The sequence below is a fragment of the Canis lupus genome, chromosome 11 (genome assembly GCF_048164855.1).
Source record: "Canis lupus baileyi chromosome 11, mCanLup2.hap1, whole genome shotgun sequence".
NCBI lineage: Eukaryota > Metazoa > Chordata > Mammalia > Carnivora > Canidae > Canis > Canis lupus.
The window spans coordinates 36,948,600-36,970,342 of NC_132848.1; the positions used below are offsets into that span (position 1 = coordinate 36,948,600).

At 42.4% G+C, this 21,743-nt stretch overlaps 2 protein-coding genes across 16 annotated transcripts in view; one reads left to right on the forward strand and one right to left on the reverse strand.

Moving 5' to 3' along the window:
- Nucleotides 1-9,896: 9,896 nt before the first annotated feature.
- SOWAHC (sosondowah ankyrin repeat domain family member C) lies at nucleotides 9,897-14,298 on the reverse strand. The gene has a single exon (XM_072844298.1). The coding sequence runs from the start codon at nucleotides 14,141-14,143 to the stop codon at nucleotides 12,533-12,535; it is 1,611 nt and encodes a 536-aa protein (XP_072700399.1). The 5' UTR covers nucleotides 14,144-14,298; the 3' UTR covers nucleotides 9,897-12,532.
- A 377-nt stretch (nucleotides 14,299-14,675) lies between these two features.
- SEPTIN10 (septin 10) overlaps nucleotides 14,676-21,743 on the forward strand; it is a 57,330-nt gene continuing 50,262 nt past the window's right edge. For 5 of the 15 annotated variants that reach the window (XM_072844304.1, XM_072844300.1, XM_072844302.1 and 2 more), the window contains exon 1: nucleotides 15,520-15,541. Coding sequence is in view for 4 of the 15 variants with exons in the window: in XM_072844301.1 (XP_072700402.1) it covers nucleotides 14,801-14,827 (27 nt within the window). In the remaining 11 variants the exon portion in view is untranslated. Of the gene's footprint in view, nucleotides 14,828-15,517; nucleotides 15,542-15,681; nucleotides 15,795-21,743 lie in introns of those variants that run through there. The other 10 variants (XM_072844301.1, XM_072844312.1, XM_072844311.1 and 7 more) reach the window with 7 other exon arrangements.

Here is a 21,743-nt window from a genome sequence, read left to right on the forward strand (position 1 = left end):
AGAAGCAGGCTCCATGCACCGGGAGCCCGACGTGGGATTCGATCCCGGGTCTCCAGGATCGGGCCCTGGGCCAAAGGCAGGCGCTAAACCGCTGCACCACCCAGGGATCCCAGATGTTGTCCTTTAAACTTATGAATTGATATCTACATACTTAGCTCACTTTCCAAAAAGATTTGGGACTATGAACAAGACTTCTTTTCAAAATATCCTATGATAAGAAAGTATAATTCACCCAAACTATAAAAATAGTTTAAGTGGTGGCAATAGTACTGAGCTGGGACTCTGTGGGCTTAGATCCAAGTCCTAGCTCAGCCACAATGTTACTCTTGCCTTATCTCTTCTACTCTGTATACAACCAAGAGCAGGACATGATCATATCTGCCACCCTACGCCTGCCACAAGTCAACAGCCAGTTCATACAATGAGGGCATCATGCATTTAAGCTTCGAATAACTATCACTCTTAGAATATTGTTAATATGTAATTTTCAGGCTTTTATCTTAGAAACTTTCTATCATTATAATATGGTATTGAGATTTAAAAATCAATTCTCAATTTAGTAAACATATATAAAATTAATTTTTATATTAAGGTAGAAATTTATCATTTTTCAAGTTTGTGAAAATGAGGCCCAGAAAAATGAAAGATCCATATAATTTATTTTGAGAAAACTACTTTAGGCCAAGTAATATTTGTACTTGCTGGTGGCTATTCAGTAGTATTTAAACATTCGGAAGTATTTTGTGTTTAGTCAGATACTTCTGATTAAATGATTGCCAGCTTGCTTGCCAAAAACATGAGATTTTTTAAGAAGAAAAGGCACAGCAACCAGAACTCTTTAGGTACTTTTGTAAGGTTAATAAAATTTGTCATTTAATAGTAAATTAAATGTATTACCTGAGATGTGTTGCTTTGAAAATGTAGCATGTCATATTGGTGAAATATCTTGAAATGAAATGTGGATAGATTTTAAAAGATATAAAACAAGCAGACAGCATTGGGAGCAGAAAAATGCACCCACCTAGAAAACATGAGAACATAAATAAGCATATGAAGGAGAGAGATCACCCCAGTAAACCAAATGTGGCTATCATGGGAATAACAGGAAATATATTCTTTAATGGCTCATGATCAGTTGTTTGAAACAGGAATCAGGAAAGGGATATTTATTGCAGTCTTTTAGGTGTCTGGAAGATCTTTGTGTTAGAGAGAAGGCTAGGCTGAGCTTCTAAGACCCTCCCAGAATACCACCACAGAAGACCACTGGAGCTGCCACCTGTTACTGTCTGGAAAACGGAGAATCAAGCAGTCACTGTCCTAGATGGACCAGAGTTAGAGATATGCATGCCCTGACGCCCAGCATATGCTCACCCAAAAGCCTTTCATCAGGATAGCACACTCATAATAGCCCCCAGAATGAGACTACTCAATTGATCATCAAAATACATAAATTGTGTTACAGTCACACAACTATATAGCAATGAGAATAAAGAACCAATCTGCAATCAATACTATGGATGAATCTTATAAACACTGTTCAGCAAAAAAAGACAGACAAAAGGAGTTTATATTGTATAATTCCATCCATATAACATACAAAGATAGTCAAAATTAATCTATGGAGTATTTTATATACTCCCACAAAATTTTTTTTAAGTCACTGCCTCAACTGTGAATCTAGGCCCTCACTGTCCTAGCTCCAGTCCACAGGAGCAGACTGGCTGCCTGCACACTGCTCTGGACTTTGATGAATCTAAGGACCCCTGGACCATGCCCCTGGAAAGATCTCCATCCCCAACTTGACTGTGGAATGACAGGGTCAGAAGACCCTGCATCTCACCTGACCTTCCTAAGCTGCAGAGCAGTAATTTGATGGAAGTCAGGTTAAATAAAATTTCTCAAATTTGAGGGTCTTAGAGGTATACCTGCAATTCTGAAATATTCCAGTTTCCAGAGCAAAGCACAGGACAGGGGGTTGGGATGGAGTTGTGTGATGGGTCTGCAGATCAAACTCACTTTCCCATCCACTAGCTGATGTTCTTGGTACTTGCCTCTTTAGTTTAATACTGCCTCATCTGTTAATAGCTTGATGCTGTAGCCTTCTCAGGGACTATATTCTACTGTTTAGATTTTACTGAGAATGAGTTCAGATAAACAGCAAACAAGGAAGAATGGAAAAGTCATGACAGGAGATCAAAGTATGCCTATCTTTTTTTTTTTTTTTTTGTACTTCTTTTCTTCTCTTGCAATATTTCAAACATATTTTTAAAATGATAAAAAAATATATACCTGTCACCTAGCTGTACCATATTTAATCATCTTGCTATGTTTGATTCTGATTTTCTTTTTTAAGAAACAGAACACCACAGATATAGTTATTTCTCCATTCTCCTTCCTCTGCAGAGGTAACAACTGTATTAAATTTGGTACATAACACCCATGCCTTCTTTTTATTTATCTATTTATTTATTTATTTATTTATTTATTTATTTATTTATTATTTATTTTTTTAAATTTATGATAGTCACACAGAGAGAGAGAGAGAGGCAGAGACACAGGCAGAGGGAGAAGCAGGCTCCATGCACCGGGAGCCCGATGTGGAATTCGATCCGGGGTCTCCAGGATCACGCCCTGGGCCAATGGCAGGCGCTAAACCGCTGCGCCACCCAGGGATCCCCCATGCCTTCTTTGTAGTCTTTTGTGTGACATATGTTTGTAACCCCAAATGAAACAGAATATTGTTTTATTTTCAAATCATATAAACTGTATCATACTCTACATTTCAGTCTGAAATTTGCTTTCTTCACTTAACACTACAATTTGGATTTTTTTTCCCTTTTTTTTTTTAAATTTTTATTTATTTATGATAGTCACACAGAGAAAGAGGCAGAGACATAGGCAGAGGGAGAAGCAGGCTCCATGCACCAGGAGCCTGACGTGGGATTCGATCCCGGGTCTCCAGGATCACGCCCTGGACCAAAGGAAGGCGCTAAACCGCTGCGCCACCCAGGAATCCCTACAATTTGGAATTTAATCCATGTTGGTACATACGGCTTTACTTCATTTACTTTTAACTGCTTTATAATATGTCATTGTATGGTAGTACTACAATGTATCTGTTCTCATTGTGTTGGAAATTTGGGTTTTTCCCTCTTGGGTTGTTATTAGAAACAATGCTGCAGACAACATACAAGTACCCTTGTTTGAGTTCCTTACAGCCAATGCTAGCCAATTCCCAGGATCTTGTTGAAATGCAAATTCTGATTCAGGAAGTCTAGGTGGGGCCTGAGATTCTGGAGTTCTAATAAGTTCCAAAGTGATGGTGATGCTGTTGGTGTAATGACAGCCTGCAGGGATACCAGGGGTGCAGTGAATTAAGCTTCGAAATCTTAATTTTGGCTCAGGTCTTGATCATGAGATCAAACCACACTCTTTCTCCCTCTGCCCCTCCCTGTGCTTGTGTTCTTTCTCTCATTCTCTCTCTCTTTCCCTCTCTCTCAAATAAATAAATAAATCTCAAAAAAAAAAAAAAATAGAGGCTACCTCTTAAGTAGAGTATGTATTAAGAAGTGGAATGGTTGCCTTAAAGAGTATAGGTATCTTCAACTTCATAACACTTTTCCAAATTACTCTGCACAGTGGTTCTACTTTATACCCTCTCTGCATATGACGGTTCCCTTTACTCTACATTTTTACTAACACTTGATTTTATAAGAATTTAAGTTGTTTAGATGACTATACAGTTTTTCTCCATACCAGATTGTGGTGTATCATATCAAACAGATTTTCAGATTTTGAACCAACCTTTCACTGCTGAGAGAAGGACCTTATTTGAATTTGCTGAATTTGTTAAGCAATTATTAAGGATTTTTCACTCTAATAAGTGAAACCAGCCTACAGTTTTCTTTTCTTGTACTTTACCAGTTTGATTTTGGTATCAAGATTGCATTAAATTCATAAAGTGAGTGTTTCTTTTTATATTCTCTGAAACAGTATATGTTAGGAAGTGTCTGTGTACATTTTGTTTATTTTGAGAGATTATGGTGTTTTAGGGAAAGGATAATTTTTTATTAACAACTCAATTTCTTGAATAGTTACTTGGTTTTTGAAGATTTTCTATTTTGGGGAGTGCCTAGGGAGCTCAGTTGGTTAAGCATCTGCCTTGAACCCAGGTTATGGGTTCAGGGTCCTGGGATCAGGCCTCAGGTCAGGCTCCCTGCTCAGTGGGGAGTCTGCTTCTCCTTCTCCGTCTGCTCTTCCCCCTGCTCATGCTCTCTCTTTCTTTCTCTCCCTCCCTCCCTCAAAATAATAAGTAAAATCTTAAAAAATTTTTTTCTAGGGATGCCTGGGTGGTTCAGTGGCTGAGCATCTGACTTGGGCTCAGGGTGTGATCCTGGGGTCCCAGGATGGAGTCTCACCCACATCGGGTTTCCTGCCTGGAGCCTGCTTCTCCCTCTGCCTGTATCTCTGCCTCTCTCTCAGTGTGTCTCTCATGAATAAATACATAAAATCTTTAAAAAAATAAATTAAAAATATGTTCTATTTTAAGTCTTTTTCCCTTAAAACATTATTTAATATTATTTCTCGAGTTGTTATTGTAAAGTTACTATATTGTTTTTGTATAATTTCTTATCACCATTTTTAAGTTTACTATATTTCTAGTTTGATTTGAGTGATTGACTATTTTCATTCAGATAACATGAACTGAAGAAAAATCTGAATTATAAGATGTTACAAATATAATCCATTTCCATTTATAAACTCAAATTAGGCTAACAAATTTCTGCTTCAACATAGGTCCCAGTATTAATGAATGCCTGGAATGACCTGTAGCTAGGCTGGAGCTTGAGAAAAAGCATCTGTATTACAGAATTTTCTTGTTAAAATGACTTCAAAGTTTATCCTGTCCACCTTTCCACTTAGTTCAGGAATTCTCTCTTCAATATCCTACACTAATAGTAGTATTAGCCTTAAATGAAAGACATGTGGCGGTGGTTTACAGTCTTCACCTACCAACATTTCCCTTAAATACTCCTTATTCTCTTCATTTACTTACCGAAATATCACTTTATAATTATCACTTCATAATCACTATCTCTTCATAGTTAAGAGCATAATTTCAATGCAGCCCAAATTTGAACAGATTTTCCTTATATAGGGGTGCTTTGGTGGCTAAGTCAGTTGAACCTCTGCCTCTGGCTCAGGTAACAATCCGGGGCCTGGGATCAAGCCCTACATTGGGCTCCCTGCTCAGTGGGGGGTCTGCTCCTGCCTTTCCTTCTGCCCCTCCCTTCTGCTCATGTGAGAGCACGTGTGCACACACACTCTCATAAATAAATAAAATCTTTTTTTTTAAAAAAGATTTTCTGTGTAAACAGAAGAGATAGCAACGTATGAAAGGACATAAGGAAAGAGCGAATCTGAGCAGTCAATATGAGAATTAATGTGGCTAGACTACACTAACTCCCCTCCAACCCAACAGGAAAGGAAAAGAAGAGATCTCAAGTAACATTTCTCAGGCAACCTGCAGATGATTTCAGATGGAAACCTGAAGGAACAGTCTAAGAGTGAAAAAAAAGTTTACTAGCTTTTTTTTCACTTTTTCAATATCTGTATTAGATATAATCTAGTGAAAACTGAATGAACTATTTTAGACCAAGGAGAGAGGCTAGTATAAAGTCAAATACTCGAAAGCATAGAAGGAACCATTAAGTTGGAGTTACACTGGGTAATACAAATGGGAAGAAATGAGTAGTTTTTACTTTTTACCTTACCTAGTTCTATTCTGTCATTTGTTTAAATCCATGAGCATACATTACATTTTTATATAAAAATAGTTAATAAATTATGGGGTGTCTAGGTTGCTCAGTCATTTAAATATCTGCCTTCAGCTCAGGTCATGATTCTAGGGTTCTGGGATGGAGCCTCTCATCTTAGGGGACTCTTGGCTCAGCAGGGAGCCTGCTTCTCTCTCTGCTTCTGCCTGACACTCCCCATGCTTGTGCCCTCTCTGTCTCTGTTTAAATAAATGAATAAAATCTTGTTTAGAAATAAATTAAAGCAAGGTATTTTTATTCATTTGAAGTACATATGTAGTTAACTGGGTGTCAAAGTTGTAGGAGGTGACTCATTTTTTTTTAAAGATTTTATTATTTACTTATTTATTCATGAGAGACGCAGAGAGAGGCAGAGACACAGGCAGAGAGAGAAGCAGGCTCCATGCAGGGAGCCCAATGCGGGACTCGATCCTAGGACCCTAGCATTAGGCTCTGAGCCCAAGGCAGGTGCTCAACCACTGAGCCACCCAGGCGTCCCAAGTGACTCATTTTTAAAAGCAGTTTACAAACAAAGGGCAAATATCCCTAAAGATCGTTCTTTAAAACATTTAAATATCACCCTTTATAATATAGCAAAGACAAGTTTATGACTATTCCAAGATGAGTTCTCAAAATTCAGATTCATTTGTTTAAAAATTGGTAATTTTATGGCAAGGAAAATGGATGATGTGTTGGTTTTCTTTCAGGCTGACCTTTAATGTTATGATTTTGTGGAAGCGGTGAGCCCTTCCATTAAAGCCTAGTGCTCAAAGTGGGAGGAGAGGCTGGGGAGAGGGGAGGTGAGCCTAAACAAAGAAACCTAACCATACCCTATATACATTTTAGCAACTCTATCATCCTGAGCTAAGAAAAGGATCTTTCTCAACCCAACTGAATTTTATCCTAGGTAAAACAGAAAAAACTAAACACCTAAAAATCTACTTTCCATCTTATTGTTGTGCAGCAGTATCAGATATGAAAGTCAGTATTCACCTCAATCATCAGGGCTTGTGGTTTTGTTTGGTCTCTTATACAGGAACTGTGAATTTTTTTCTGCATGATGAGGTTGCAGTCTTGTAAGCTTATGGCCAGTTGACTATAATTTATGTTCCCAGAGAAGTGGCAGAGTCTAGTGCTTACCACAAGCCCTAGAACCAAGTCGCCTGAGGTTAAGGCCAGGCTTTACTCCCAGCTACTTTTGTAGACTTGGACAAATAGTCAGTTTCTGCACCTCAGTGTTTCCATCAATAAAATGGAGACACTAGAATCTAATGAGGAGGGACAGAGCAGGGAGAATAAAACGGCTCACTTTTTATAAAGTGCTTAAAGCCTTGCCTGGCCTGCACAGTAAGCTTCCTGGAAATAATAACTGTTTCACACAGCCAAAGAAAACTCTTAGCTGGGTTTAGAATCTCCTCAGTGCAGACTCTGCATGCAGCCATAGGATTGAACTGCTGACCACAGCCAGACCATTGCCCCTTGAATACGTACTTTTTATGGACTGAATGTTTGTGTCTTCCCAAAATTCATGTTGTCCCCCCCCCCGCCTCCCCCGCCTCCCCAGGATTTTAGGAGGTAAGGCCTTTGGGAGGTGATTTGGTGATGAAGTGATTTGGTGATGAAGCCCTCATGAATGGGATTAGTGCCTTTGTAAAAGAGACCCCTAGACCACTGTCCATGAAGCAGGAAGCAGATTCTTACCAGACACGGGCTCTGCCAGCACCTGGGTCTTGAACTTCCTAGCCTCCATAATTGTGAAAAATAAATTTCTGTTTATAAACTATTCAGTCTATGGTATTCTGTTATAGCAGCCCAGATGGACTGAGACAAAACTTAAGGATCACACTTACCAATATTGAAACTTCTGGATGAATCTCAGGAAAGCTCAATTATATTTATAGAAATTAAATTCAAAACTTCTGAGAAAAAAAAAAAAAACTTCTGAGAAACCCATGAGTATCCTAACACCTGCTTCCAGGTTCTTTCATCAGAACAGCATAAATTAGGGCTAAAAAATTGTATAATGCTACTTCACTGGATAACTTATTTAAAAGTCAGGCCAGTTTTACTAAACCTTTGGACAGAATGAATAGGATTCTAACATTCTAGAGCAATGTTTATTAAGACAGAATCAGTCACAGGACGCCTGGGTGGCTCAGTGGTTGAGCGTCTGCCTTTGGCTCAGGGTGTGATCCCAGGATCCAGTATTGAGTCCCGCTTTCAGCTCCCTGCATGGAGCCTGCTTCTCCCTCTGCCTATGTCTCTGCCTCTCTCTCTCTCTCTTTCTGTGTCTCTTATGAATAAAAAAATAAATCTTAAAAAAAAAAAAAAGACAGGATCAGTCACAAATGTGCGTAGATCTGCTTTAACTACTCAGGTGCTCATATAACCTCGATCAATTATCTTCAAGGGCTGTGATGTGTCTCCTGAGAAGTCCATGGTATGTTTAAAATGTTTATTAGAAAGTTCTCTAAGCTAAACTTCACCTCTCTATTCTTTTGGTTTTGGGGTTTTCACAAAGTGGTCATTTGTATACATGCTAATACTTAGAATATTTAAAGCCAGTGAAAGTAGATTCTCTCAGGGATTATGTACTTGAATCTCAACTTGTAAGGTAAAACTTTCTGATAATCAAATTTACTCATGAAAATCTTTTAAGTTGCTCCAAAGTAAAATCCTATTAAAGCTGATTTTACCTCCTGGTTGGAAGATTGTTCTTTTGGCTGGTCTGTAAATGAAGTGGTTGGCCAGGACTTAGGAACCAGATCCTATGAAAATTACTTACCTTATTCATTTGGCAAAAATGTGTACCATTCAAATTATCCATATGATGGAACAACATGAAATATTTTAGTGTTGTCCACTAAAAAAACCCCCCCAAAACCCAAACCCACTTAACGATCGTCAACATGCCAGGCATTGTGCGAGACTGGCAACTTGTCCCATATTTCTCATCAATTTAAATGTGGAAAAATAGACAATTCTTTTTAACTAAATGGGGAAGCCACTCCTAAAATGAAACTGAGATTTAAAGAGATTAGGGAGAAGAGTATAGAGTAAAATAATCGGATATGATGACCCGAACAACTCTACTGCTGAATCTTGATAAAGGAGTTCACAAAGTGTCATTTTATTTCTTCATTTTCCAACCTAACTTCTAACATTATTTCATGAAAATCTGACTCATCACCAAAGGAACAATGGTTTGCAGCAAGTTCCCAGAGTATTTATTTTTTAGGATTAAGGAAAATTGTTTAGGATTTAGTTTCCAGGAAACTCCAAATAATTGCCATTTATTTAGCAAAATATAGTTTTTCACTAGGACAAATTACAAAGATACCTTCAAGTGGACTGTTCAGTTAATCCTTTTAAGATACGTACTTTGAAGTCATTCTAGAAACAGAAACTAGACTTCAATCCTTCAGTTGTACAGAAAAATATATTGTAAGTTGTCATAAAGCAAGAGTGACAACAAAAATCCCCAGCAGCAATAATTGGATCTTCCCAGGAGAGCATCAAGGCTTCCCACACTTTCCCTTACCATATGAATAGAGGTGAATTTCATTAAAATAAAGATAAAAGTTTTTGTGGTTTTGTTGTTGTTGTTGTTTTTTGGTGAGGAAACCAAAGCTCCTTAATGACCAAAGCTTAATAGATATTGAATAGAAAAACACATTCCATTCCCATATCTTTCTTAAGATCTGGTCTGGGTAGGAAGGGTTCAGTTAGCTGGTATGTGAGTGAACGATAGGGTTTTTTTTGTTTTGTTTTGTTTTTTTAAAGGTAGTGGTGTCCAAGTTGATTCTTCCATCACTGAAGCCAAACTACAGTAGTTTTGCCAAAATCTGGCAATTTGAAGTGCAGAAAATATATTGTGGAAAAGCACTAAATCTTAATCTTACTAACTGCCATTTACTTCATGACCCTGAACAGCCATTGAACTTCATTCCTTTATTAACTTTAAGGGACAGGAAAGGGATCAAATAAATGGAAACTTCAAAAAGCACTGTGTGAACTACAAAACACCACAGCTAAGAAGCATAAAGGACTACAATTATTTAGACAATTCAGAGAAAAAAATGTAGTGTGAATCTTTTATTTTGACAAAACAAACTTTTACAAATTATACACTCTAAAACTACCAAAGTTTCACTTGTTTAAAAAATAAGACTAGCATCCTAGACTCCTAAGATTTCAGTCATGAATAAAATAGTACCAGATTTTCATTGTATAAACTAGCTGCATTTTATATACCATAAAGGTGAAGAGAACTGTGACCAAACATTCAATAGTTTCAAGTGTACCTATAAGAAACATGTGGACATACTTGGGTTTTCTACCCGACACATTTTCATATCAACAAACATCTAAGTAACTGACATATATATTTCCATTAACAGCAGACACAACTCCACAAAATCAAGTTACACAAATCCTTTGCTTTTAATCATCTCAATTTGGAAATTGAAAAATAAGAAGAATGTAGAGTTTAAGTAGAAAAAAATGCTATACTTATTGCACACGAGCGCATCATGACAAATAATGCTAGAAGTAGTTTCCCTCAGGAATGATTTTTGAAAACTTAGATTTTATTGGAAAAGTTAAAAATCTTTAGTGTGAAAAGCAGGTTAAATGAAGTATTGACTCAATCTCTAAAGATCTAGTAAATTATAGATTTTGTGCAATTATTACTAATACACATGTTCTGAGATTAATATTGACTCCATTAGAACATTTAGAAGGTTCTGAAGTACCTATTTTTTATAGTTCTCTTTAGCTTTATATGTCAATGAAACGTAAGATTCCTCAGTGAGAAGTTATATAGCTTGTTCTGTACTAGATACAGGTAGTGTATAGGATTCCAAACAAGCGACCGTTTTTCACCTTCAAGGAACCTCTGTTTATACAAAATTGGACTGTTCTTACCCACATGTATGGATAAAGGTGCTTCTCAAATGTACATAGCCCATTTCCATAATCCTAAAACAAAAAGGCACACAAATGGATAATAGTTTACATATTTTATGTGAATATTTTTGATATGTCTTTAAACAAATTCAATTGCTTTCTAGAAAGGTGTGACAAACTTCGTACAAATTTCTCCCACTTGGGAAAGTAAAGATCTAGAACTCTCTAAACTCTGCAGTTCTGTGTGATTTATATATTGGTTCATTCACTCTGCAAGCTGTTAACTCACTCTTTAACCTTTATGGGCTGCAGATTCTTAGGTTTCAGCAGTTAGGAGACCAAAAAGACTAAGGGAGAAGGATTTGTTAGAATTAATCTCCCACAATGTTGTTTTGAATCTGTTACAAGTCAACTTAATATGCTTGTGAGTTAAATTCTACAATAATTATATAAACATTTACCCTAACAAATTTGAATGAAATATAATTAAGAACTACATTTAAACTCTGTAATTTTAATGAAAGGTATTTTTTCATTTATATACAAAATAATTCAATAGCCAGCAGCATTTAAATAAAGAAATGGTCCCATCTCTTCTCTTTTCCCCTTTTATAAAGTGCTATTTTTAACTGGGTAGATTTATTATCCAGCCTTTTAATAACTTCACTGTACATCTCTAACAGATTCAAGGAAACATTGGAAAATGGAAAGTCTTTAGTATTAGAAACATTTGCAAAATTGCTACAAAGCACAGACTATGAGTGTATTTTATTAGTAAAATAAAAGTGTACCTTATGTAAGAATCATTGATTTAATAATTACTTCACAGAAGCATAGGCTCATTAACATTTATGCCACTTTTTGCTAATCATCTAAACCAGAGACAGCTTCTGTAGGCAATTCACATCTAAGCATCATCAAATAGGGTAATGTCAAATAGAACCAATGGTTATATGATTCCTAGAATTAAAACTGGCCTTTTAGAATAGCAAAACAAATTAGTGAGAATCAGAACCAGAGGCAATGTTTAAGTAGAAGTACCATAGATTGTTAAGTGTTCTCTTTAAATAAAAACGTGTGTAGCTATTAATAAGGTACCTTAATACTGAGTGCACTGATACTAGATAGTTAAGAGGAAACCACAGTACAGATTACCTCAAAAATGAAGAATGTTGCCTATTTCTTTAGTTCAGTGATTAAAGTTGAAATTTCCTTTAAAAAAATAGTTGAGCACTATTTACGATACAAACAGGATACTATTTTCATTCACATTATTTTCTAAATAGTATTTTTGCTTTTCAACTTTGACTTGACCTTCAGTAGTATTTTAGCAGGTAAATGCAGTAAGTAAAAAACCAAAAATCAGGGCAGTATGTAGTTTTGTTCACATGTATAATTTCACTACAACTTGCATTTTTTTGTTGCTCTTGGAAGAGTAACCACTTTTAAAAATAGAAATATAAAAGTGCAATATTCCTTATTTTGCATGGCAGCCAGTATTGGTAAAATCAAAGGAACCCTCAATCATGCATTCTGTACACCCAATTTAAATACATTTTCAGTCCTCAGAAACAGGGACTCCAGGGCAGAGGGGTGGCCTGGGGAAAAGGGGCCTAGGGCAAGGTTTGATGAAACCACCTGTAAACCTACTACAACCCAGAACGCTGTTCAAGGAATTCTTCCCACCCATTCAAACGCCCCAAGTGAGAATGCAGAATTTACCTTCTTTTCTAGTCTCAGTTTCTTGTACACTTGGTATTATATTTCCGAAGACCAATAAACCTAGTATTTTCTGAAAGAAACTATTTTTACCCAAATACATTGGACTTCGGCCTCAATTTGAAGGAGGATGAGTGTCCTTTAAGAGCCCGATCCTCCTCTTCCTCCTCTCCTTCCTCCTCCAGTGGCTGCTCCGGGTCTCTAAAAGAGGGTGTAGTGTGGATGATCTGAGTCCGAAAGCGTATTTTATTGAGTCTGGGTTTTATTCGTCCACTAGAGCTGCCAGGGGCCTTGCGACCTGGATCCTTCACTTTGCCTCCAGCCCATCCGTCGGTCAAGTGGTGGTGGTGGTGGTGGTGGTGGTGGTGGTGGTCTCCTCCATCCTCCAGGACGTGTGAGAGTTTGTAGGTGATGAGGTGTGAAGGGAGCACCTTGGATAGCCTCCAGCGCCCACCCCCGCCGCCTGCGGCACAGTCTCCATCGTCCTCGTCCAGGGCTCCCACGAGGTTCTTGATTTCCTCCGCGATGCTGGGGCTCAGATACTGGGAGGCCTTTCTCCCACTGTAGTCCCTGATGTCCACGTCTGCGTCGTAAGCCCCCACCAGCAACTTGACCACCTCCACGTGCCCGTGCATGGCAGCTAGGTGCAGGGCCGTGTAGCCTCCGCTCGTCCTGGCGTTTATGTTCACTGGCAGCTGGTGTTTGTTGGCGAAGTTGACCAGCATGGCCAGCAGCTCCTGTCTGCCATGTTTGGCGGCCCAGTGCAGGCAGGTGAAGCCGGTGATGAAGTCCCGCTTGGCCAGCAGGCCGGGCTCGCAAGTGAGCAGGCCTTCGAGGCTGTCCCACTTGCCGTCCGAGGCTGAAAGCATCCAGGCGTGTTCCAGAGGGTCCAGCGTCACCGAGCCCCCGCCGCTCTCCTCCTCCGCAGACGAAGAAGCGACAGATGCGCTGTCCGAGTCGCCCCCGCCCTTGCCGCGTCCTCCGCCAGAGGAGCTCCCGGGGCTGCTTCCCCCCGCACAGACGCTCCTCTTCAGCTGCGGGGAGCTGCCCATCACGAGGTCTCGGAGGCTCTGGCGGGGCGGCCTCGGGGTGCCGACTACCCCGGGGGCGGTTCCCGCGTCCGTCTCCGCGCAGCCGTGGGGCGGGGGCGGGGGCGCGGGCGCGGGGTCCTCGCTGGGCCCGGGGCCCGGCCCCCGGGGGTGAGACTGCGCGTCCCGCCGCGGGTGCCTGGGCCGGGCCCCGGCGCTCAGGGGTGGCCCGCTGCCGCTCTCGCGGTCCACGCCCGGCGGCCCCCCATCGCCCGGCCCGCCGCCCGGACGCGGGGACGCCTCGGGGGACGCCGCCTCGGAGCGCTGGCCGCCGTCCGGGACCTCCGGCGGGGCGCCGCGGCTGGCCTCGGGCTCTGCGGGCTCTGCGGGCTCTGCGGGCTCTGCGGTCCCCGCGGCGCGGGGCAGGTCCGGCGGGGCCCCCTCCAAGAACCTCTTCTTGAGGTGCACGAACTTGGAGCCGTCGGCAGGGTCGGTGCGCACCGTGGCCACGGCGTTCACCAGCTCCTTGAAGCGGGCGCGGGCGCGTTGCTCGGGGTCCCCGCCCAGGGCACCCCTGAAGCGCTGCACCAGCTCGGCGTGCGGGGCCCGCCCCCCGCGCTCCCGGAGGAAGCGCAGCACCGCTTCGACGCTCAGCTCCGCGGGCCCCTCCATCCCTGGCCACCCTGCTCGTCCGGCGGCGGAGGCTCAACCCGGCCCCATCTCCGTGGGCGGCTCACCCACCCACCGTCCAATCCGCCGGGCCCTAAGGCTCCGCGCCCGGACGTCCGCGGCGGGACGCGCCGCCGCCGCCGCCCGACTGGGGCCGCACCCCGGCCGGACACGCCCCCGCCCGCCCCGCCCCGCCCACTTCCGGTCCCCGCGCGGGCCGCCCGCCGCCTCACGCCCCGCGCCCGCCCCGCCCCCTTCCGGTCCCGCTCGCCGCTGCCCGCTGGCTGAGATTTGCTTCCTCCGGCGGCCCCGCGCCGGCCGTGGGGTTGCTGCTCTCTGAGACGTCGGCGGGCGCTCCCGGGGGAGGCTCGCGGCGCGCGCGCGGCGACTCGGCGCGGTTGTCGGCGCGCGCCCTGCCCGGCCGGGCCGCCGCCCCCCGGCTCTGCGCCCCCGCGTCTCGGAGGCCGCGGGGCTTGGCTCCTCCCCTTTCCCCGGACATTCCGCGCCGCCTCTCCCCCCGCCGGAGGCCCGCCCCGCCCGCCCCGCCCGCCCCACCGGCCTCCGCCCCGCGGGTCCCACCCTCCCCGGCCCCCCTCTGCTCCCTCCGTGGTCGGGACGCTCGGCGCGCGGGCCCGGGGCTGAGCCCTCCCGCTCGGGACCATGGCCTCTGAGGTGGCGCGGCACCCGGTGAGTCCCCGCCGACCCCTCACGCCCCTCCGCGCCCCGCCTGCCCCTGCCCCTCCCCCAGCGCCCCGCCCCGCCCCGCCGGCCCGGCCCGGCCCGACTTCGCTTCCTCCGCCGAGGCTCGGGCCCGCCGCGCAGACGGGCCGCGCCCCTGCTTGCCCGCGCTCGGCTGCCCCTGCTCTGCCCCGCGGCCTGGCGCTGCCCAGTCCCTCCCGGGCCCCCCCGCCCCGGCGGACCCCGCGGGGTCCCTCCTCCTCCTCCTCCCCCCCCGTCCGGCTGCAGCGCGGCCCGGTGAGCGCCCCTGCCCGAGCGGACCCCTCGGGGAGCGGGGCCCCCCTCCTCCTCCTCCTCCTCCTCCTCCTCCTCCCGCAGCAGCGTGGCGGTCGGTGGCCGCCGGGAGCCGGGGCTCGGTCTGCAGTCCCCGGAGGGGTCGGCACGGCTTCCCCCGCTCCTCAGGGAGCGTGGTCCCTCCTGGTAACGGCCCTGGCCGCGCGGAGCCCTTGAGCGCAGTCGTACGCTCTCCCGGACCGCGCTTGCGGGGTCCAGCGTGTCCGCCGGTGGGATTCGCGGTGTGTGTGTGTCCTTGGCGCCCTGACGTTAACAGAACGTATGGGAGTGATGTGTTCAGTGTTTCATACTTGTACAACCGCTTACATGCATAGATTCCATCGGTTCTCAAACTGTGGTCACAACTATTTTCATGACAATAGCAGCCAGGTACTTGCCCTTTTCGCCCTCTTTCTAAGTAGACGTGGAGCTCTCCAGGGACTGCACGATGTGGAAGGACCTCGCTTCTCGGAGGGCTGATGTGTGTCCTTTACTTACTAATGCTGTAAATATTGCTGGTTCCACTCCAGGTTAGCGGGAGCTCTGTGGGGCCTGAGACCACAAGGATTGGGCACTCTTGCTGTAAGCAGTCTTCCTAGATTAGTTTGGCCTGCAGGATGGAGCTGGGACTGCAGCCTGAGAGGTGAGAGGACCTGTGGAAGTCAGCGCAGTTGGTTTCCTCCTCGGTAGAGCCAGGACCAGGGTTTTTCCTCCTGATTCAGGCCAGGTCACTTTCTACTTTTGGCTCTCTCAGCCCCTCCCTCTGTTCACACTCTCTAAAATAAATAAAACCTTATATTTTTTTTAATGGGTCATAAGCTTAGATGTAAAACATAAACTATAAAACTATTAGGAAAAAACCTAGACTTATGCAGAGTTTGGAGAAATCCGTGTTTGGAGAAATCCGAGTGCTTGTGTCTGAACTGTGTTACACTTCTTTTGCGTGTGTGTAGGAGAGGAAAATGTGCTTCATACACGGATTCAGAGTAATCTGCAGAATTAGACCTGGGCAGAGTACTTCATCTAATTGGTGTTGGACCTTCTTGTTAAGCGCTGTGCTCATTTTGCAATAGCACGGCTACCTTTAATTGTAACCTTTTTATTTTGGGGTAATTGAGGATTCAGATGCAGTGGTGCAGTTGGTAAATAACAGGCATCCCCTGTAACCTTTATCCAGTTTTCTTCAGTAACAGCACCCTGCAAAACCGCACTACAAGAGCACAACCAAGACTTTGCCATTGATACCGTGGAGGAGAGAGAAGTTTCCATCACCACAGAGTTCCTCAGGTGGCCACTTAATCCACATTCACTTCATTTTTACCCGACATCCTCCATAACCCCTGATAACCACTAATCTGTTTTTCATTCTATAATTTTCTCATTTCAGGAATGTTATTTAATAATCACATAACCTTTGGGGATTGGATTTTTTTTCACGGAGCAAAATTCTCTGAAGAATTTCATCCAGGTGGTTGCATGTGTCATTAGTTTGCTCCTTTTAGTTGCTGAATAGTTTTCCATGAGATAGATGTACCACACTTTGTTTCAAAGACACCTAGTTGTCTCCATTGTTGGGCTACTATGAATAACATTGCTATAAACATTCCAGTACAGCTACAGGGAATGTAACACAAGTCTTCCTTTTTCTGGGATAAATGCCTAGGAGATAAGTTGCTGGGTCACATGGCAGTTACATGTTTAGTTTTGATGAGAAACTTAAAAACTATTTTCCAGAGTTTCTGTACCATTTTACATTCCCGTCAGCGATGTAGATGGGATCAGTCTCCCCATATCCTCATGAGCATTTAGTGTTCCTATTTTTTATTTAGACATTCAGATAGGTATGTATGTATGTGTGACCAGTATAGTGGTTTTAATTTGCATTTCCATTATGATTAATGATGCTAAGGATCATTTTATGGACTTGTCATCTGCATATTCTCTTCATCGAAATGTCTCTTCATTTCTTTAGCCCATTTACTAATTGGAATTTTTTATTGTTGATTTTAGAGGGTTTTTAAAATAGTTTTTAAAAATATTTTATTCATGAGAGACACAGAGAGTGAGGCAGAGACACAGGCAGAGGGAGAAGCAGGCTCCATGCAGGGACCCCGATGTGGGACTCGATCCCTGAACTCTGAGATCACACCTTGAGCCAAAGGCACATGCTCAACCGCTGAGCCACCCAGGTTTCCCGAGGGTTTCTTATTCTTTTTAAAAAATATGTCTGAATGCCAGTCCTTTCTTGATATGTAGTTTGCAAATGTTTTCTCTCAGTCTGTTTTTTTTTCCCCTCCATCCTCTTAAAAGACTCTTTTGCAGAGCAAAAGTTTTTAATTTTGACAAAATCTGTTTTAGCAGTTTTCCTCCCTATGGATTATACTTTTGGTTTGAAGTCTAAGAACTCTGCATAAGTCTAGGTTTTTTCCTAATAATTTTATAGTTTATGTTTTACATCTAAGCTTATGACCCATTAAAAAAAAATAAGGTTTTATTTATTTTAGAGAGTGTGAACAGAGGGAGGGGCTGAGAGAGGGAAAGAGTCACAAGCAGACTCCCCACTGAGCTTGCTGTGGGGCTTTATTTCACCACTCTGATCATGACCTGAGCTGAAATGAAGTCAGACTTTTTTTTTTAAGATTATTTATTTATTCATTCATGAGAGACACACACGCACACACACATACACAGAGAGGCAGAGACACAGGCAGAGGGAGAAGCAGGCTCCATACGGGGAGCTCAACACAAGACTCAATCCCAGGACCCCAGAATCACACCCTGGGCTGAAGGCAGGCGCTAAACTGCTGAGCCACCCAGGGATCTCCTACTATTTTTATTTTATTTTATTTTATTTTATTTTATTTTATTTTATTTTATTTTATTTTATTTATTTTATTTATTTTATTTTATTTTATTTATTTTATTTTTTATTTTATTTTATTATTTTATTTTATCTTTTTTTTTAAGATTTATTTATTTATTCATGAGAGACACAGATTTCTCATTTTGTTCATGTTGTCGTTGTACCTCCTTGTCCCAGGCCCCTGTACAGGGCTTTGGCAGTTACTTAGTGTGCCAGCAGTTTGCATCTGTTGCCACCATAAGCACTTAATTTGAACAGCCTTCTTAAGCCATACATTTATGCTGATGTCATGTTAGCTCTTCTCTACTGTGACATGGGCCTTTGAGATCATTTCTAGGGCTCTCTGTTTTGGGAGAAGATAGACTGTTTGTCATATAATAACAGAGATTCTGTTGCATAGAAAAGAAATATAATCTATCATTTCTATATAACTCTGAGAGCCAAAAGAACCTAATGCTGAATTGTAACTTGGAGAAAATATTTTAATCTCCTTTCGCATTTGCTTGTTTTGGTGTATACTTACTTTTTATTGCTGCTTACTAATATGTTGTCATAATCATCCTATCCTCAGATGTTCTAAGTTTTTGTTAGCTACTACTTTCCCATGTATTGATTACTTACGTTTAGTTAGAAAATTTTTTTATATCTTTGTGAATTATGTTTTTTTGTTAAGGTATAATTTAGTATAGTGAAATTTACACTTTTGTAGTATAAAGTTTTGAGAGTTTTGATGAACACAAACAGTTGTGTAACCACAACCACAAAGATGTAGAATAGTTCTATCACCATCCAACCCCATATTCCTTTGTGCTTCTTTGTAGTCCTCTTCCTTATCTCTGACAATCACTGGTCAGTTTTCTGCCCTTATTATTTTGTTTTTACCAGAGTGTCCTATGTATGGAGTTATCATAGCCTTTGAGCTGGCTTCTTTCACTGAATGGAATATCTTTGAGATTTGTCCATGTTGCATGATCCTTTTTATTGCTGAGTACTGTTCCATTGTATAGATGTGTCATAATTGAGTTTGTTCATTCTTTCTCCATCTGAGGAACATTTGGGCTGTTTCTAGTTTTAACAGTTTTGAATGAAGTTACTGGTTATATTCACATACAGGGTTATATGTCAATATATTTTTTCTTTTCATCTGGGTTGTTACCTAGGAGTAAGATTGCTGAGTAGAATGGTAGATGTGTATTTAATTTAAGAAACAAACAAATGTTTGTACCAATTTGCATTACTACCAGTAGTGACTGAGAGCCCTTGTTGCTTTGCATCTTTACAGGTGTTGTCAGTTTTTTTAAAAGTCATTTTGATAGGTATGTAGGGATATCTTGTGATTTATTTGGCTTTACCTAATGACTGATGATACTGAGCATCTTGTCATGTGCTTATTTGCCATCCTTATATTCCTGGTGAAATATATGTTCAAAACTTTTCCCATTTTTTAAATTATGTAATTATTGAGTTGTATAAGTTTTAAGTATATGTATATTTCTCATATAAGTCCTTTATGAGTAAATGACTTACAAATGTTTCATCAAAGTATGTGTCTTGTGGGGTGCCTGGGTAGCTCAGTTGTTGAGTGTCTGCCTTTGGCTCAGGGCGTGATCCTGGGGTCCTGGGATCGAGTTTTGCATCAGGCTTCCTGCAGGGAGCCTGCTTCTCCCTCTGCCTGTGTCTCTGCCTCTCTCTCTGTGTGTCTCTCATGAATAAATAAAATCTTAAAAAAAAAGTATGTGTCTTGTATTTTTGTTCTCTTCATAGTGTTTTGAAGAGCAGAAGCTTTTTAATTTCAATTTATCATTTTTTCTTTTATGGATCACACTTTTGGTGTTGTAGCTAAGAAATTTTTGTCTAAGCTAAGGCCACAAGGTTTTAGGTCTACAATCTATTTTGAGTTAATTTTTGTGTATGGTACAAGGTTCCTTTTTTTTTTTTTTTTTTCCATATGAGAGTCCAGTTGTTCCAGCACCATTCTTTAAAAAGACTCTTTTCTCCATTTAATTGCATTTGCACCTTGTTGGAACTCTACCCCTCCCTCCTCCCCCCATTGCCCCTTTGACTGCTCTGGATCACATCGCTCTGTTCTTTCAAAACATTGACCACACTCGGCTTTCTTTCTTTAGCTGCCTCCTCTCCACTAAGCTCTTAGAAAGGAGGAACTTATTTTTTATGGGACTGAGGATGGAAAGGGTATCCAGGCAGAGGGAATGATAGTTGTAAAGTGCCTGAGGGGGTGGAGCTTTGGCATGTCTGAAAACATGTCCAAAGGGAGGGCATCAAAATCAAGATGAAGCTGGAGAGAGGGATAGATGGTGGTCAAATCCTGCAGGGCCAGAGAGAGGCCATAGTACCAAAGGAGAGTATGGCCCGGGGCAGAAGGATTACCCTAGAGAAGAAAGGGCATCCTCACATATGATACTCCTCTTTATCAGTGTGGATAAAAAAAAAAAATAATACAAATTTCTTTTATTTATTGCCTTTGTCTTGTTCCACAGCTCCCTAGAGAGTTCCACCCACTGCTCTTCTTGGGTTAAGATGGATGAAGCCTTCCTTAGGATTTGTTATTTTAGTCAAAATGTAATAATATTTTAAAATTTTACATGTGATCAAACTTCTCCCAGAGGGGATCTGTGGAAACTGTGTTTCAAGGCTTCCTGTCATTAATGGACACCCTTTGTAGTATGAAACTTGGAGGTGTCATAGTTGAGCATTTTACTCCTCCAGTAGTCCTCTTGACACATCCAGATCATTCTCCTCTCCTCCCTAAATAGTCTCCATTTTGACTCTCAGCTGTCCTCAGGTGTGCTCACACCTGTCTTTGTTACCTTCATCTCCCTCTATGCCTGATGGTGTACCTACTGGCTCCATGTGATCTCCAGTATTAAACGTCTGGTAATTATGGTGACTTCAGTTTCCACATAGATTATCCTTTCAGTACCTTGCCTTTCAGTTTTTGGCCTCTTCTTCAATGATCTTATGTTCAGTCCCCTGCTTTCACCTCTCCTTGTGGTTAAAAACCTTGACCTTGTTATGACCAGTAAATGCAGCCCCTCCAGGCATTCTACTCTAACCATACCTGTTTGGTTGTGGAGTTTGCCTGGTTACTCCCCTGGGTACCAAGTCCCACAATTCTTTGACCGGATCTGCTGCTCCTACTTACTACCTTTTCCCTTCCCTCATATCCCCCATGCCCTCTCCTCTTTTTGCCCAGCTGTTAAGTCCTTCCTCATAACATGTATAGTCATTTCCTTGCCTCAGTTCCATTCTTTGCTTCATCATTCTCCCCTGGCAAAAACCACACACACTATCCCTAGACTTCACTCTCCTTACAGCTGAATGAGATTGAGGGAAATCATGCTGAGTGGTCTCACTTAAACATCATGACCACTGAACTCTGGAGGCCTTGGTGCTGCCTGAAAATTGTACTGCATTTTCTTCATTAAATTATTTGCCCTCTAATTCTTCTAGATCAAGAGTTGGCAAACATTTTCTTTAAAGGGTCAAACAGTAACTATTTTCAGCTTTCTAAGCCGGATAGTTTTTGTCACAACTCTGCAGTTCTTGCTGTTGTGGCCTGAAAACAACCACACACAATACATAAAACAATGATAGTGACATACTCTCTCCTCCCCAAAAGGCTTTCTTTACATCTTCCAGGATTCCACACATTTCTGGATTTCTTTCATTCTCTTTGGCTGATCTTTCTCCATCACTTAGACTCCTTGC